This window comes from Nerophis ophidion, linkage group LG02 (assembly GCF_033978795.1).
Source record: "Nerophis ophidion isolate RoL-2023_Sa linkage group LG02, RoL_Noph_v1.0, whole genome shotgun sequence".
In the NCBI taxonomy this organism is placed as follows: Eukaryota; Metazoa; Chordata; class Actinopteri; order Syngnathiformes; family Syngnathidae; genus Nerophis; species Nerophis ophidion.
Window position 1 is genome coordinate 57,675,002 of NC_084612.1, and position 15,313 is coordinate 57,690,314.

A 15,313-nucleotide genomic window follows, 5' to 3' on the forward strand; every position below is an offset into this window, starting at 1 on the left:
CGCTAATACTCATACTTGCTACCCCCCCCTGTTTTTCCAAGGAGACTCCCAGATTTCAGTGCCCCTCACGAAAATCACAGTGGGCAACCTTTTTCCCAAATTTCTCCCGATTCCCACCTAGACAACAATATTGGGGGCGTGCCTTAAAGGCACTGCCTCAAGCGTCCTCGAATACCTTTCGTCATGTCCGCTTTTCCTACGTAGAAACAGCGTGCCGGCCTAATCACATGATATATATATGGCTTTTACACACACACACACGCTAATGCAATGCAAGCTTGGTCAACAGCCATACAGGTCACACTGAGGGTGGCCGTATAAACAACTTTAAGACTGTTACAAATATGCGCCACACTGTGAACCAACACTAAACGAGAATGACAAGCAAATTTCGGGAAAACATCCGCACTGTAACACAACATAAACACAACAGAACAAATACACAGAACCCCTTGCAACATTACCTCTTGATATTTACCTGAGAAGGCTGCAAATAGAAAAGAGGCATTCAATTTCTATTTAAATTTGATTTGATATGCCATTGCTATTTTTAAATTAGTAGTATTATTTGAAACTCGATTTTGCATGTCACTATAAAGTTATATAAGTCTCGCTTGTTCAATATTCAATGCAAAACTTGTTTGGGTCTCTATTAAAAGGTTAATTTGTTCAACCTTGGCCCGCGGCTTTGTTCAGTTTTAAATTTTGGCCCACTCTGTATTTGAGTTTGACACTCCTGCCTTAGGGGGAAAGCGAGGTAAAATTATTAGTTTATGTTTAACTTAATAATTTATCCGGAGGCAAAGGCTTTATTTACATACCTATTATGATTTCTTAATGGACAAAATGCTTGTGCATAACATACATACATCCATACATACAAAACATAGGCGGAAGAAAAAGTAGTTCCCACCAATCGCGTTTAATTTAGACAACATCACAATAATTTGGTTACTTACTAACGACAGTGTGCTCCTTTTAATGGCATACATTATTTCAAATAACTTAAGTATCATAAGTATTGATATTTTTATTTGCGAATCAATATCAATATTTCAGTATTGCTCTGCATCAGTATTTCAGTATTAATCCACACATCACTACTGAGCAGATTAAGTGGATAATATTGATTAAATCATAGAAAAAAACATCAAAGACACAATCAAGTGAAGTGAAGTGAATTATATTCAAAAAGCGCTTTTCTCTAGTGACTCAAAGCGCTTTTACGCAGTGAAACCCAATATCTAAGTTACATTTAAACCAGTGTGGGTGGCCCTGGGAGCAGGTGGGTAAAGTGTCTTGCCCAAGGACACAACGGCAGTGGTTAGGATGACAGAAGCGGGGATCGAACCTGGAACGCTCAAGTTGCTGGCACGGCCGCTCTACAAACCGAGCTATACCCCCTGCCCCAGTCAAGAGATTCTGATTAAATGAAGTTAATTTTGAGAGGGACAAGCTAATGGCACCAATTCCATGGAATGGCCCATGTGGTACTATTATATATATATTTCTTTTAACGATGAATTATAGACTTCATGGCACTGTAGTTGAGTTTACTGACAGACAGAAGACAGATACACAATAATCGACCTGTGTAGCTTCCAGTATGAAGTCATGGATGCATATCTGTTCCTCGCTGGACAAGCAGAGTGTGTCCTGGTTTAAGAGGGTGACTGTAAAATCTTCACAGTTCATGGTCTCCTCCCAGCCGGGCCAGTAAACAAACTCATCCTCCACCTGAAGACAAAAACACAGACTTCCATAAGGTTTTTATTTAAGTACAGTCGTGGTCAAAAGTTTGCATACACTTGTGAAGAACATAATGTCAAGGCTGTCTTGAGATTCCAATAATTCTTACAACTCTTATTTTTTTTGTGATAGAGTAATTGGAGCACATACTTGTCGGTCACAAAAAACATTGATGAAGTTTGCTTCTTTTATGAATTGATTATGGGTCGACTGAAAATGTGAGCAAATCTGCTCGGTCAAAAGTATACATACAGCGGAGTAAAGGCCTACTGAAATGAGATTTTCTTATTTAAACAGTGATAGCAGGTCCATTCTATCTGTCATACTTCATAATTTCGCGATATTGCCATATTTTTGCTGAAAGGATTTAGTAGAGAACATCCACGATAAAGTTCTCAACTTTCGGTGCTAAGAGAAAAACCCTGCCTTTACCGGAAGTCGCAGACGATGACTTCACATGTTTGATGGCTCCTCACATATTCACATTGTTTTTAATGGGAGCCTCCAACAAAAAGTGCCATTCGGACCGAGAAAACGACAATTTCTCCATTAATTTGAGCGAGGATGAAAGATTTGTGTTTGAGGATATTGAAAGTGACGGATTAGAAAAAAAAATTAAATAAAAACGCGATTGCATTGGGACAGATTCCGATATTTTTAGACACATTTACTAGGATAATTCTGGGACATCCCTTATCTTTCTATTGTGTTGTTAGTGTTTTAGTGAGTTTAATAGTACCTGATAGTCGGAAGGGTGTCTCCACGGGTGTCTTGACTCGCAATGTCTCAGGGGAGTCGACGGCAGCTATGGACGGCACAAGCTCAGCTTTTCTCCGGTAAGAACTGACTTTTTAACCACAATTTTCTCACCGAAACCTGCTGGTTGACATGTGGTCGGGATCCATGTTCTCTTGACCGCGCTCTGATCCATAGGAACGTTTCACCTCCAGGAATTTTAAACACGGAATCACCGTGTGTTTGTGTGGCTAAAGGCTAAAGCTTCCCAACTCCATCTTTCTACTGTGACTTCTCCAATATTAATTGAACAAATTGCAAATGATTCAGCGACACAGATGTCCGAAATACTGTATAATTATGCCGTTAAAGCAGACGACTTTTAGCTGTGTGTGTGTGCAGCGCTCGAACTTCCTAAAAACCTGTGACATCTTGCGTACACGTCATCATTACACAACGTTTCCAAGACAAACTCCCTGGAAATTTAAAATTGTAATTTAGTAAACTAAAAAGGCTGTATTGGCATGTGTTGCAATGTTAATATTTCATCATTGATGTATAAACTATCAGACTGCGTGGTGGGTAGTAGTGGGTTTCAGTAGGCCTTTAATATTTGGTTACATGTCCCTTGGCAAGTTTTACTGCAATAAAGCGCCTTTGGTAGCCATACACATGTTTCTGGTTGAGTTTTTGACCACTCCTCTTGACAAAATTGGTGCAGTTCAGCTAAATTTGTTGGTTTTATGACGTGGACTTGTTTCTTCAGCATTGTCCACATGTTTAAGTCAGGACTTTGGGAAGGCCATTCCAAAACCTCAACTTTAGCCTGATTTAGCCATTCCTTTACAACTTTTGACATGTGTTTGGGGTCATTGTCCTGTCAGAACACCCAACTGCGCTTAAGACCCAACCTCCGGGCTGATGATTTTAGGTTGCATTGCCAAGCACGGAGGTAATGGGTCCCATTTTTGTAGTCTTTGGTACGACTCACAACCTACCGTTCTCAGGGCGGACACTCTAACCACTAGGCCACTGAGTAGGTGTATATACGTGTGTACATACATATTATCTAGACTACAAGGAAGGGTTTTGAATGTTGATTAAAATCATCATAGGCCCTATTTAATTGAGACCGACGATACATAGAATATGCTTTAAAAAAACAAAACAATAACATCTGCGACGGAGCAAAGCCACAAACCTAGGAACACGAGAGACGACAGTACTGTTCAGGGGAAATGAGCAAGGGAGTTAAAGTCAAGTTAAAGTCGCTATTCAGCGACAAACGTACTCTGTTACATATTTTCAGCATCTACAGGTAATGTCCCAAAAAACGACCGTTCAATCGCAATGGACAGGTTGCCGCCCCGTTGCCTTAGTGTTACCGTTATTGGCAAATATGAATTGGAACACACTGATTTATTTGTAGTTTTACATATATTTTGTCTAGAAACATGTATTCAAGAAGTAATTTGAAGGTAAGGACTGAAAACAAAGTGGTGCCAATTCTTAATGCATGTAAGGTTCAGTGTGGACTAACATTTTACATTTCCTGTAATACAGTGGCGGGATGTGCATTTCCCACCTAGGCCTTCAGTGATGTCCTACTTAGTCCTACTTTAATAAATACCCCTCAAAATACCATCATCTCTGTCAACACTTGACCACGGCTGGGGAAATACTATACAGAAACACACTTGTGCACTACTGTACATTTAATCACCTCAACAGTGTACAAAACAGACTGTAGTTCGGCACATTTAAAAATCAATGAACCTCTTATCTGCATTTAAAACAAAGCTTATGTGGTTCTGTCAAAATTAAAATAATTGTGAAGAACATAATAAATGTAGAAAAATAAATAAATAAAATATTTGAACTTTTTCCTTGTGAGTTAAAAAAGTGAGAACCGATGATTTCTCTGTTGGCCGGGTCTGGCCCTGGTGCCCCTTCCTGCTTTTCGTAAATTACAACTTGTGATTGGATTCTCGTTTAGGAGTGACAATTGACGACTTGTCCAGGGTGTAGACCGCCTTCCGCCCGATTGTAGCTGAAATAGCCACCAGCGCCCCCGTCGACCCCAAAGGGAATAAGCGGTAGAAAATAGATGGATGAATGGAAGTGAAAACCCAATCACAGTCTCGTTCAGCGTAAGGCTACCTGTATGGGCTAATGTCAACAACTCGGGATCTGATTGTGTCAGAATAATTGTACCTAAGTTAACGCAAAACTTTGTGTTGCCATGAGTTCCATGCGAGAGGACAAAAGCTGTCTTTGATCCTAACAAACAAAAGGCTTGTAAAACTCCACTGTGAAGGACTGGGAGCGGCATGAGGGTTCTATTTCTTTGATGTACTGTAATCCACAGAAATATTTTGACTTGACCTGAGAACTACAAAGCGGAGAGGAAGCTGGACCAGACTCCCCTCCAGGCAACCTTTTCTTTGAACTGTTTTACAACCTTTCTTTGAACTGTTTTAATCAAAGGCTGTCTACGACCCCCCTCCCTTGGAAACAGCTGTTATTATGTAATCAGAGAAAGTTCAAATAAAAGAGGAGGCGTACAATTTTTCGTCAGCGCGTGGTGACACTGTACAGGTGTACGTGTGTCTCTTCTTGAGCCAAATTTAATTCTGTCTCTGTTTGATTCCTTGCTTCTTGTCTTGTTTAATAGATGTCATCAGTGTTTGAACCTGATAGATTGGCTATCGCAACTGTTTATCTATCCGGCACAATTCTTTCAGCGCTGGCAACGAGCTAGCTCAACTCTGATTGGATTAAAGCTTTAATGTAAAAACAAGCAACACTGGAGTCGAAAAAGACATGAAAAGAATATGATGAATACTTTACTGAAAGTAGATTAAAATGAACTTGTATTAATCTATGATCATGATTTTTGTTAGGCCAGCAGAGATGGGCCACAACTGCTGCGTTATTACTAACTTTGGTGGCCCACCAGAACAGCAAGAGGCTAGTAATTCAATATTGAATAATTGAATGATGCAGAGTGACTGAAATGTGTCATACCAGTCCATGGTTGGCAGGCAGCATCACAATTATTTGTGAATTGTGGTCCCAGATCATTCTCCAGAAGTCTTTAGTGGTGTGAGGCAGAGGATGTTGGGTAATGATGAACTCATTACTATTGTGGTAACTCTGTAGGGAACACAAACACACACCATAGACCAGAGTCAGATTTGGCAATCCAAACTGACGTAAGTAAATATTGTAATGCTGTGCTACGAACTTCCCGACGGGAAGTACTGACCATTATGTACGAAGCGTTGATGTAATCACTTCCCTGGATGCCAGGCAAGGGTGCTAAGGTTACCCTTGCTTGCTCCGCTGTTCAAAATGACAAAAAGGAAATGCATCATAACTCTGGGAAAAACAAAAATGTGTACTACTTAGAAACTACGCTGCAAAAAGTCAGTGTTCAAAAACAAAAACAAAAATAAAAAGTTAGGGGTATTTTATTTGGACAAAGAAAAATTATATGCCAACAGAACAAGAAAATTGGGCTTGTCAAGACTTTCAAAAACAAGTAAAATTAGCTAACCTCAGCGAACCCAAAAATACCTTAAAATAAGTATATTCTCACAAATTACAACTGTACGATATATGAGTACGTATTTTTATTGTTTCATTGAAAATAAAACAGCAAAGTCTATTTGGCTGTCATCCGTTTTAATATGAGAGACAATTGTGTCAAAGTCATTATTTTTTTTTTTACGCTTGAAATAAGAAATTATTCACTTTAAAAAAGTAGTTTGATACTTGTGGGTGTTGACGACACAGCTTGGCAAAAGTTGATATTCTAGTTTCAAGCATGTTTTAATCAATATAGGTCATACAATCTCAGCAACAGGCTGTAATATCTTACTGAGATCATTTAGGACCAAAATACTTAAAACAAGTAAAACACTCTAATATCAAATCAGCTTAGTCAGAATAATGACCTTATCAGATAGAAAATAAGCAAATATCTCCCTTATTTGAGATATTTAATCTTACTTCGGTTTCAGTTTTTGCAGTGTGGTATTTATTTATGTATTTATTTTTCATTATGTTTTACATCTGCTCCTGTATGTAAAAACCTGCACTGCAACAATGTAATTCCCTCGTTGTCGGATAAATACAAGAATATCCTACAAATAATGAAATAATGCAAAACCATTTAATTTGTTGCTGACACCTAAAATTATCATGGGACATTTTGATTCGGTCTTTATTGGACCTTTAGGAATTAATCATTGGGGTCTGACGCTTTTAAAAGGTTGATAGTTCTAATTTTTTTGTTTAATGTAACCCTTAATAGACAATGTATACACATTATATACTGTAACAGCTAGATAATTATTATGTGCTGGATGTTCCTACCTAAGATAATTGCATTAATGTAACCAAAATAAAAGACTTACATGGCACCACGGAGGAAATTCGATTTTTCTCTTTGTTGCACTCCTTTTGGGCACTGCAGCAATCTGCATATCTGGTATTGCACTCTGTAACCAACTGAAACGTACAGCAAAGATTGACTGTCAGACTTTGTGAACATTTCCCAAAAAGATGGATCAATTTTTAATGTCTCTGACAGTTGTATGCTTATTTTTTTAAAGTGACAAATCAAGCTGTTTGCCCTTTATCAGAATAAGAAAAGTTTTTTTTTTACTGCCATTGTTTGAGAACGGGTTCACAAACTATGAATTTTACCTAGCGCAATTGTGCAACATAAAATACATATAACACAGAAGAGAATATAATGAGCTGTAATTGAGCTATCAGATCTTGGTATTGTTCTGATGGCTGAGGGGAAAAAACTGTTCAGTGTGGCGGGAGGTGTGGGTCTGGACGGACAGTAGTTTTCCGCCTGAGGGAAGAGGGGAGAATATTTTGTGTCCAGGGTGAGAAGAGTCAGCTGTGATCCGACCCACACGCCTCCTGGTCCTGGAGGAGAACAGGTCCTGGAGGGCTGGGAGTTTGCAGCCAATCATTTTCTCAGCAGCACGTACCATGCGCTGCAGTCGATGCTTGTCCCGGACTGTGGCGCCGGGGAACCACACGGTGATGGAGGAGGTGAGGATGGACTCGATGACTGCTGAGTAGAACTGCACCAGCATCTTAGTCGGCACTTTCAGTTTTTTCAGCTGCCGCAGGAAGTACATACTCTGCTGGGCCTTCTTGATGAGGGAGCTGATGGTCGGCTCTCACTTGAGGTCCTGGGTGATGCTGGTGCCCAGGAAACGGATGGAATCCACAATGGAGACGGGGTTGGGAGAGTCAAACAAGGTGAGGGGGGATGGTGGGGCTGTGACTTTCCTGAAGTCCATGATCATATCCACTGTTTTTTGGGCGTTCAGCTCTAGGTTGTTGAGGCTGCACCAGGACGCCAGCCGGTCCACCTATCTCCTGTAGGCAAACTCGTCGCTATCCGAGATGAGCCCGATGAGAGTAGTGTCGTCCGCAAACTTGAGCAACTTCACCGACTAGTGACTGGAGGTGCAAAAGTTTGTATAAAGGGAGAAGAGCCAGGGGGAAAGTACACAGCCCTGAGGAGTACCAGTGTTAGTGGTACGACTGTCCGAGACAATCTTCCCCAGCCGCACGTGCTGTCTTCTGACCGTCAGGAAGTCATTAATCGAACTGCAGAGGGAGTCGGGCACACTGAGCTGGTAGAGCTTGTCTCGTAGCAGTACAGGGAGGATGGTATTGAAGGGAGAGCTGAAGTCCACAAACAGGATCCTCGCGTAGGTTTCTGGGGAGTCCAGATGCTCCAGGATGAAGTGGAGGGCCAGGTTCACTGCATCATCCACAGACCTGTTGGCTCTTTAGGCGAACTGCAGTGGGTCCAGGAGGGGGGCGGTGATGTCCTTGAGGTGGGGCAGGACCAAGCGCTCAAAGGACTTCATGACCACAGACGTCAGCGCCACCGGCCTGTAGTCATTAAGTCCTGTGATCCGAGCTTTTTCGGGGACAGGGACGATGGTGGAGGTCTTGAAACAGGACGGCACGCGGCATAGCTCCAGAGAGGTGTTAAAATGTCAGTGAAGACAGGAGCCAGCTGATCCGCACAGTGTCTCAAGGTGGAGGGGGAGACACCATCAGACCTTCCGCATGTTCAGCTTCAAGAACTGCCGGCGTACATCCTCCTTTTGGATGGAGAGGGCCTTTGGTGAAGTCCTATGATGTTCTTAGTCCTTTAAGTCCTTTAATGTAGTGCTGGAGTTAGTGGGGGGGGGGGGGGGGGTGAAAGTGGGGGGGAGGGGTAGCGCTTTGATGAGCTGAAGGCCGTTCGTGACGACAGTAATGTGTGTTGAGGTCCTGAGCGAGAGTCCGGTCATTCAGGGCCTGGGGGGCTTTGGGTTTATAGTTCGTAAGGGCCCTTAATCCTCTCCACATGGCTGCAGAGTCATTGGAGCGGTACTGTTCCTGTAGACGGTTAGAGTAGACAGATTTAGCTTTCTTCACTTCCCTGTTGAAGTGGTACTTGGCTTCTCTGTAGGTACTCCGCTCCTCGCTCCTCCACGCAATGTAATTTTTCTTGCGCAGTTATCACAGCTTGGGTGTGAACCAGGGCTTGTCGTTTTTATAACAAGCTCTGGTGCGCGTTGGAATTATGCGCGCCTCATTGAACTGTATGTATGAGGTCACAGTGTGCGTATACTCGTCCAGATTGTCTGTGGCCGCTCCAATTGCCTCCTAGTCTGTCGTCTCCAAACATGCGCGCAGCTCATCCACAGCTTCAGCGGTGAAACACTTAATGGTCTTCATAACAGGTCTAGTCATTTTCAGTTTCTGTCTGTATGAAGGGATTAAGTGCACCATTACGTGATCTACTAGTCCAGGGGTGCCCATTACGTCGATCGCGATGGACTGGTCGATCTCGGAGGGTGTGGTGTGTCAGTCGATCTCAAGCCAGGCATTAAAAAATAGAGATAAAAATGAGCAACCATCAATCATACCAAGACTTCACTTTCGTCAGTTGTTTGACATTCTCGGCACCCGAGGATCTTGTGAGATGACGCTGGCTGCTGCGAGCTCATATTTAAGAAAAAAATCCCTAACAGGGTGAACGCAGAGGAAGACATTTTATTTCTAGAGACTCCGTACCTACTGTCAAAACTCTAAAGACCGACAGCACAGTTCCTGTCTTCACCATAAAATACCTGTTTCATCCTGCCTGTGCTAACAAAATAAGAGTCTCAGAAAGCTAGCGTGCACAAGCTAGCAAGCTACGGAGTTTGATGCCAATGTATTTCTCTCCCGCCCTCAGCGACCGCTTTCTCACTTGCTTGCCCACCCGCACAGTCACTGACGTCACTCACCTGCTGCCAGACATTAAAGGGCCACACACATATGCTACTCTCATAACAAAGTGTTTAAAAACGAGTATGCAAGTTGGACAAATGAGATGCCAAATCCAACCACTTTCATGTGGTATTGGACAGAAAGGAGGACTTTTTTTTCCTCCATTTGAAAATGCGGACGTTATCAGCACCACTGTCTAATTCCAATCAATGCAAGTCATCAGAATCAAATACACCAACTTATATTCTTGTCTTCATGAAAGAAAGGAATCTATGTGTGTTAAACATGCTTGTATTATCATTAAACACCATTAACTTGTTAACAGAAATGTCTCTTTCATAAATAAATAAATATAAATTATAAATAGGAATGAGGTAGATCTCCTCGACTTGGTCAATTGAAAAGTAGCTCGCCTGCAGAAAAAGTGTGAGCGCCCCTGTACTAGTCCAAGGGGAGCACGCGGGACTGCATGATATGCCTTGCTTACTGTGGTGTAACAGTTATCCAAAATGTTCTCCTCTCTGGTCGGGCATTTAATGAATTGTCTATACTTGGGTAATTCCTAGGTCAGATTTCCCTTGTTAAATTTACCATCACGATAACAAGGGAGTCCAGAAAAGACCGTTCCACATGTAAGATCTGGTCTGCAAGCGTGCGCTGAGCGTCACGCACGTCTGCGCTGGGCGGTATGTAGGCAGCCACCGGAATGAATGAAACAATCCCACGCGGTGAGTAAAAGGGCTTACAGTGAATGAAAAGATATTCCAGAGCAGGAGAGCAGTGTTGGGATATCACCGTCACGTCTGTACACCACTTGTTGTTGATAAAGAAGCAGACTCCACGGCCTCTTCTTTTGCCGCAGACCCGCGCGTCTCAGTCCGCGCGGAGAAGATGAAAGCCCTCCAGTTGAACCGCGCTGTCCGGAACACTCGCGCTCAACCATGTCATGGTGTTTACCCTCACATTGAGCGGCATAATTACAGTTTTACAAAACCCAAAACCAGTGAAGTCGGCACGATGTGTACATGGTAAATAAAAACAGAATACAATGATTTGCAAATCCTTTTCGAATTATATTTAATTGAATAGACTTCAAAGACAAGATTCAGTTGGAACATTACATATCTTGTCTTTGAAGTCTATTCAATTAAATATAATTCGAAAAGGATTTGCAAATCATTGTATTCTGTTTTTATTTACCATTTACACAACATGCCAACTTCACCGGTTTTGGGTTTTGTACTATCAATAATATTTAGGTCTTAGCTGACATTCTTCTTAATGTGGACAAGAATTATTGTTGTTGAGCAATCACCATCATGTGCGCTTCATTCCTAAATATACTGTATGCATGTCAAAAATGAACAAATCCCTTTACCTGGAACTGTGTTTCAACACGTGTCCGGGCACCGTGTCCTTGGGTCATGCCGGTGTTTGTGAAGTGGTGAAGGTGTTTGGCTGCTACTTCGGTCTCCCGGCCCAAAATGGACTCCATCAGGACGTCATGGACGAATATGTACTGCTCCTGAGTCAGCCAAGCAAAGTGATAAAGTTGGAATGTCGAATAAAGTAAAACACACAGGTAAAAATTCCCCCCAACATAGACTCAATATTGATTTTAAGTTTCAACACATTTCGGAACGCCCAGTTTTAGCTCCAAAATGTGGGCGTGCTGACGTCAGAAGCAGGGGCCCGGAGGAAATGTCATTTTACTTAGTTTATGTCTACTATGTTTATGAGTTGTTGTTTTTTGTTTTTTTCCCTTGAACCCCTCTCCAGTGGCCCAGGCTTAGACCGATGTTTTTTTATTTTATTTCATTTTAATCTTTTATTTTTTTCTCCCATTCCCCCCCACTTTTTGTAAGGGGCGCCGGAATTTGGCAGACCCGTCAGCGATCCTGTTCTGTCCCTCTGTAATGTTCTTCTGATCTTGAATGGGATTGTGCTGAAAATTTTAATTTCCCCTCGGGGATTAATAAACTATGTCTGATTCTGACGTGAATTAATTAACTAAAAAAAAAGAGTTTAGTTCATGGTGAAGATCTATACCCAACTTGAAGAAGGAAAACCACCAAGTTTAATTAAATACATTTAATTTAGGTAAATTTATTCCACGCTGCCACAGAAAGATGTGTGTCTCATTTTGTCCACCAAATGTTTTATGCTGTGCATAGGTAAGCTTTGTTGATGTTAATGACTTGTGTGGAGTGCTGATCGAGCATATTTGGTCACTGCATTACTGCAAGCTAACCGATGCTTTGATTGATTCATTGATTGAGACTTTTATTAGTAGATTGCACAGTACAGTACATATTCCGTGCAATTAACCACTAAATGGTAATACCCAAATAAGTTTTTCAACTTGTTTAAGTTGGGGGCCCACGTTAATCAATTCATGCTATTTAGGCTAGCTGTATGTACATCATTATGCCACACTTGTAGGAAAAATTTTTACTCATTTAATTTCCTTTACTTATGTCCTCTGCGTATTCAGTTTACTTTTCCATGTCTCGTGACACATTATCTGTTTGTAATATTGGCCGCATTTGTGAGAGTTGTCTGTGTGCCATGTTGTTCCAGACCACAGCAAATATTGTAATAAATCCACTAGAAGAAGACAGCCTGCCGTTTCCTTTAACTTGGACACACATTTATACCTTCGGCCATTCTAAGCCAGTCATTTCCAGGAGTTATTTCACCCTCCGAGAAGCCTCCATTTCAGTAATGTTTTCCAATGTTGTAAAAATGTGTCAAATAAATATTACATTTCAACATTTCTGCCTATTAAGATTTGTGTCAGCCTATGACACAAACTCATTTTGACAGTAGGCTACTATAGACACTTACATAATGTGTTGTCTTCATTATAACATTTTTAAAGGCCTACTGAAACCCACTACTACCGACCACGCAGTGTGATAGTTTATCATATCAATGATGAAATATTAACATTGTAACACATGCCAATAAGGCCTTTTTAGTTTGCTTGATTGCAATATTTAATTTCCCGCGAGTTTCTTGTTGAAAACGTCGCGGAATGATGACGCGTAAGGAAATGTTAGCGCTGCACCAAACACGGCTAAAAGTCGTCCCTGTTCATGGTGTAATTACACAGTATTTTGGACATCTGTGTTGCTGAATCTTTTGCAATTTGTTCATTTAATAATGGAGACTATAAAGAACAATGCTGTTGGTGGAAAGTGGTGGATTGCAGCTGTCTTTAGCACCAAGACACAGCTGGTGTTTCTTTGTTTGTTGTGAAGCTTTCACACAGAGCGGTCATGCGAAAATGTTTTCTCTACGTCAACCAGCATGTTTTTGGATGGGGATATTGTGATATATATCTTACCTGAGAAATAATTGGATTATTCGTCGTCCTGCAGCAGCTGTTTAAAAGGCAGCTGTGAGCTTGGCTCCTCGGCTCCTCTCTGAGACACTGCATTTTCACCGCAGCCACCCGACCTCGAGGTATGTTTTTACAATCTTTAAAATCTCACTAAAACACTATTAAAACAATAAGCAGATAAGGGATCTTCCAGAATTATCCTAGTAAATGTGTCTGTCTACATCTGAAACGCTCACACTGCCGCCGCCCGGAGCCATCGCTTTGTTTATTTTTTTTATTTTTTTTTCTAGTCCTTCATTATCAAATCTTTCAACCCTGCTCCAATTAATGGGGAAATTGTTGCTTTCTCGGTTCGAATTGCTCTTACTGCTGGTGGCTCCCATTAAAAACAATGTGAATATGTGTGGAGCCCTGCAACTCGTGACGTCACGCGCACATACTTCCGGTAAAGGCAGGACTTTTTCATTAGGAACCAAAAGTTGCGAACTTTATCGTCGATGCTCTCTACTAAATCCTTTCAGCAAAAATATGGCAATATCGCGAAATGATCAAGTATGACACATAGAATGGACCTGCTATTCCCGTTTGAAGAAGAAAATCTCATTTCAGTAGACCTTTAAGTTTTTTTACGGCTCCAATATGTCTATTTCAACATTTTGGGTTGCCGACCCCTGGTATGGACATCGACATAATTGGACCAATTGTTCATAAAAAAAATGACCCCTTTGGGTGCAGATTTTATGTAGACCTAATGGGTTGGTTGACTTTGATGGGTTGTTGACATATACAGGATGTGTGTACTTTAAACATATACATAACCAACAAACCTCCGTCTGGACAAGGTAGTTGCGCTGGGTGCGTATGTGTTTGAGAAAGCCCAGGACGTTAACCAAGCTCTTGTCTTCGATTTGCTTCAGCATGCTGTCAATGACTATATAGGTACCTGTCCGACCCACTCCCGCACTGCAACACAACACAACACAACACAACAGTCAGCAGAGTAAATAGGCAATTTAAATAAATGCAAAAAGATTTGTCCTTGTTTGACTGTAAATGGTGAGGTAAGGCAGGCTGTGTTTTGATTAGGGTTTGGGTAAGTTAGCAGGGTTGCAGAAAAATGACTAAGCAAATGTCTTTGTAAAGCAGTGGCATTTAGGTTTCCATCAAAGCAATTAATCTTTTAAACATGGGGCCATTTGCCCATTTATTTCTCTGCATCTACAAGGATGGATGATCTTGGTACCAGAATAAATAGGAGACTTTAAGTGTTCCATTCGACTGGATAAGTGTAAAAATCTGCTTGTTCAGGGATTTTACCAGAAGAGGAATGATTAGGTCTCGGGCTGTTTCTAACATTTACCCAAGTTCAGCACTAGTGGTTGAGACTTTCCAAGCACAAAACAAAAGGAGAATGTCTGCAACTTGTGGACGACATGCAGAGTTTCTGTCAGTATAATCAGTCATTGCTATTATTGCAGTATTTTTCGGACCATACGGCTCATCGTATTATAAGGCGCACTGCTGATTAATTTTCGATTTTTTTTTTATATATAAGGTGCACTTGATTAAATGCATAAATGTTTAACAGTGGCTCACTTTCGTCAGCGTCTTCTCCCCGTCATCTTTGTTGTAGCGGTGTAGCGTGCAAGGACGGGAGTGGAAGGAATGTCAAAAGATGGCGCTAACAGGTTCAATCACATTCAGACTTTACTTCAATCGATAACGGAGCAGCATCTCCCCATCCGCCAGAAATGTGTCCAGTGAAAAACTTTCCGACCGGAACTCTCTAATAACCAAAGTTCCTTGGGTGGAAAATGTAAACTCACTAGACCGGTATCTTTTAGCGCTTTCCTGGCGAGTTTACTGACAGATACAAGTAAGAACTATACACTACTTTATATTAGAAATGGCAACAGCGGAGGATGAATGTCCCATAACAACAAGATGGAGAAAATGAAGACGCTTATTGACTACGTTGTTCCCACAGACTACAAAGGCGGACGCGCGCACATTTTCATAACTTATGCAGAAATTAAATGAAGATCAGCAAATACCAGAAGGTAAGAAAGGTTGGTTTTGCATAATATTGCGAAACAAAACACCAGGTAATATACCTAACATTATACACACACACTTCTTAATAATACTCCTATATTGAAGTACATTACAATCCAT

At 41.3% G+C, this 15,313-nt stretch overlaps 1 protein-coding gene across 4 annotated transcripts in view; it reads right to left on the bottom strand.

Moving 5' to 3' along the window:
* The window catches only part of LOC133542939 (receptor-type tyrosine-protein phosphatase gamma-like), a 797,325-nt gene that overhangs the window by 14,052 nt on the left and 767,960 nt on the right, over positions 1-15,313 (bottom strand). For all 4 annotated transcript variants that reach the window (XM_061887219.1, XM_061887226.1, XM_061887237.1 and 1 more), the window contains 6 exons: positions 13,966-14,101; positions 11,171-11,317; positions 6,906-6,999; positions 5,753-5,829; positions 5,512-5,640; positions 1,591-1,737 (listed from right to left, as the gene is read on the bottom strand). In XM_061887219.1, the coding sequence (XP_061743203.1) occupies positions 1,591-1,737; positions 5,512-5,640; positions 5,753-5,829; positions 6,906-6,999; positions 11,171-11,317; positions 13,966-14,101 (730 nt within the window). The remainder of the gene's footprint in view (positions 1-1,590; positions 1,738-5,511; positions 5,641-5,752; positions 5,830-6,905; positions 7,000-11,170; positions 11,318-13,965; positions 14,102-15,313) is intronic.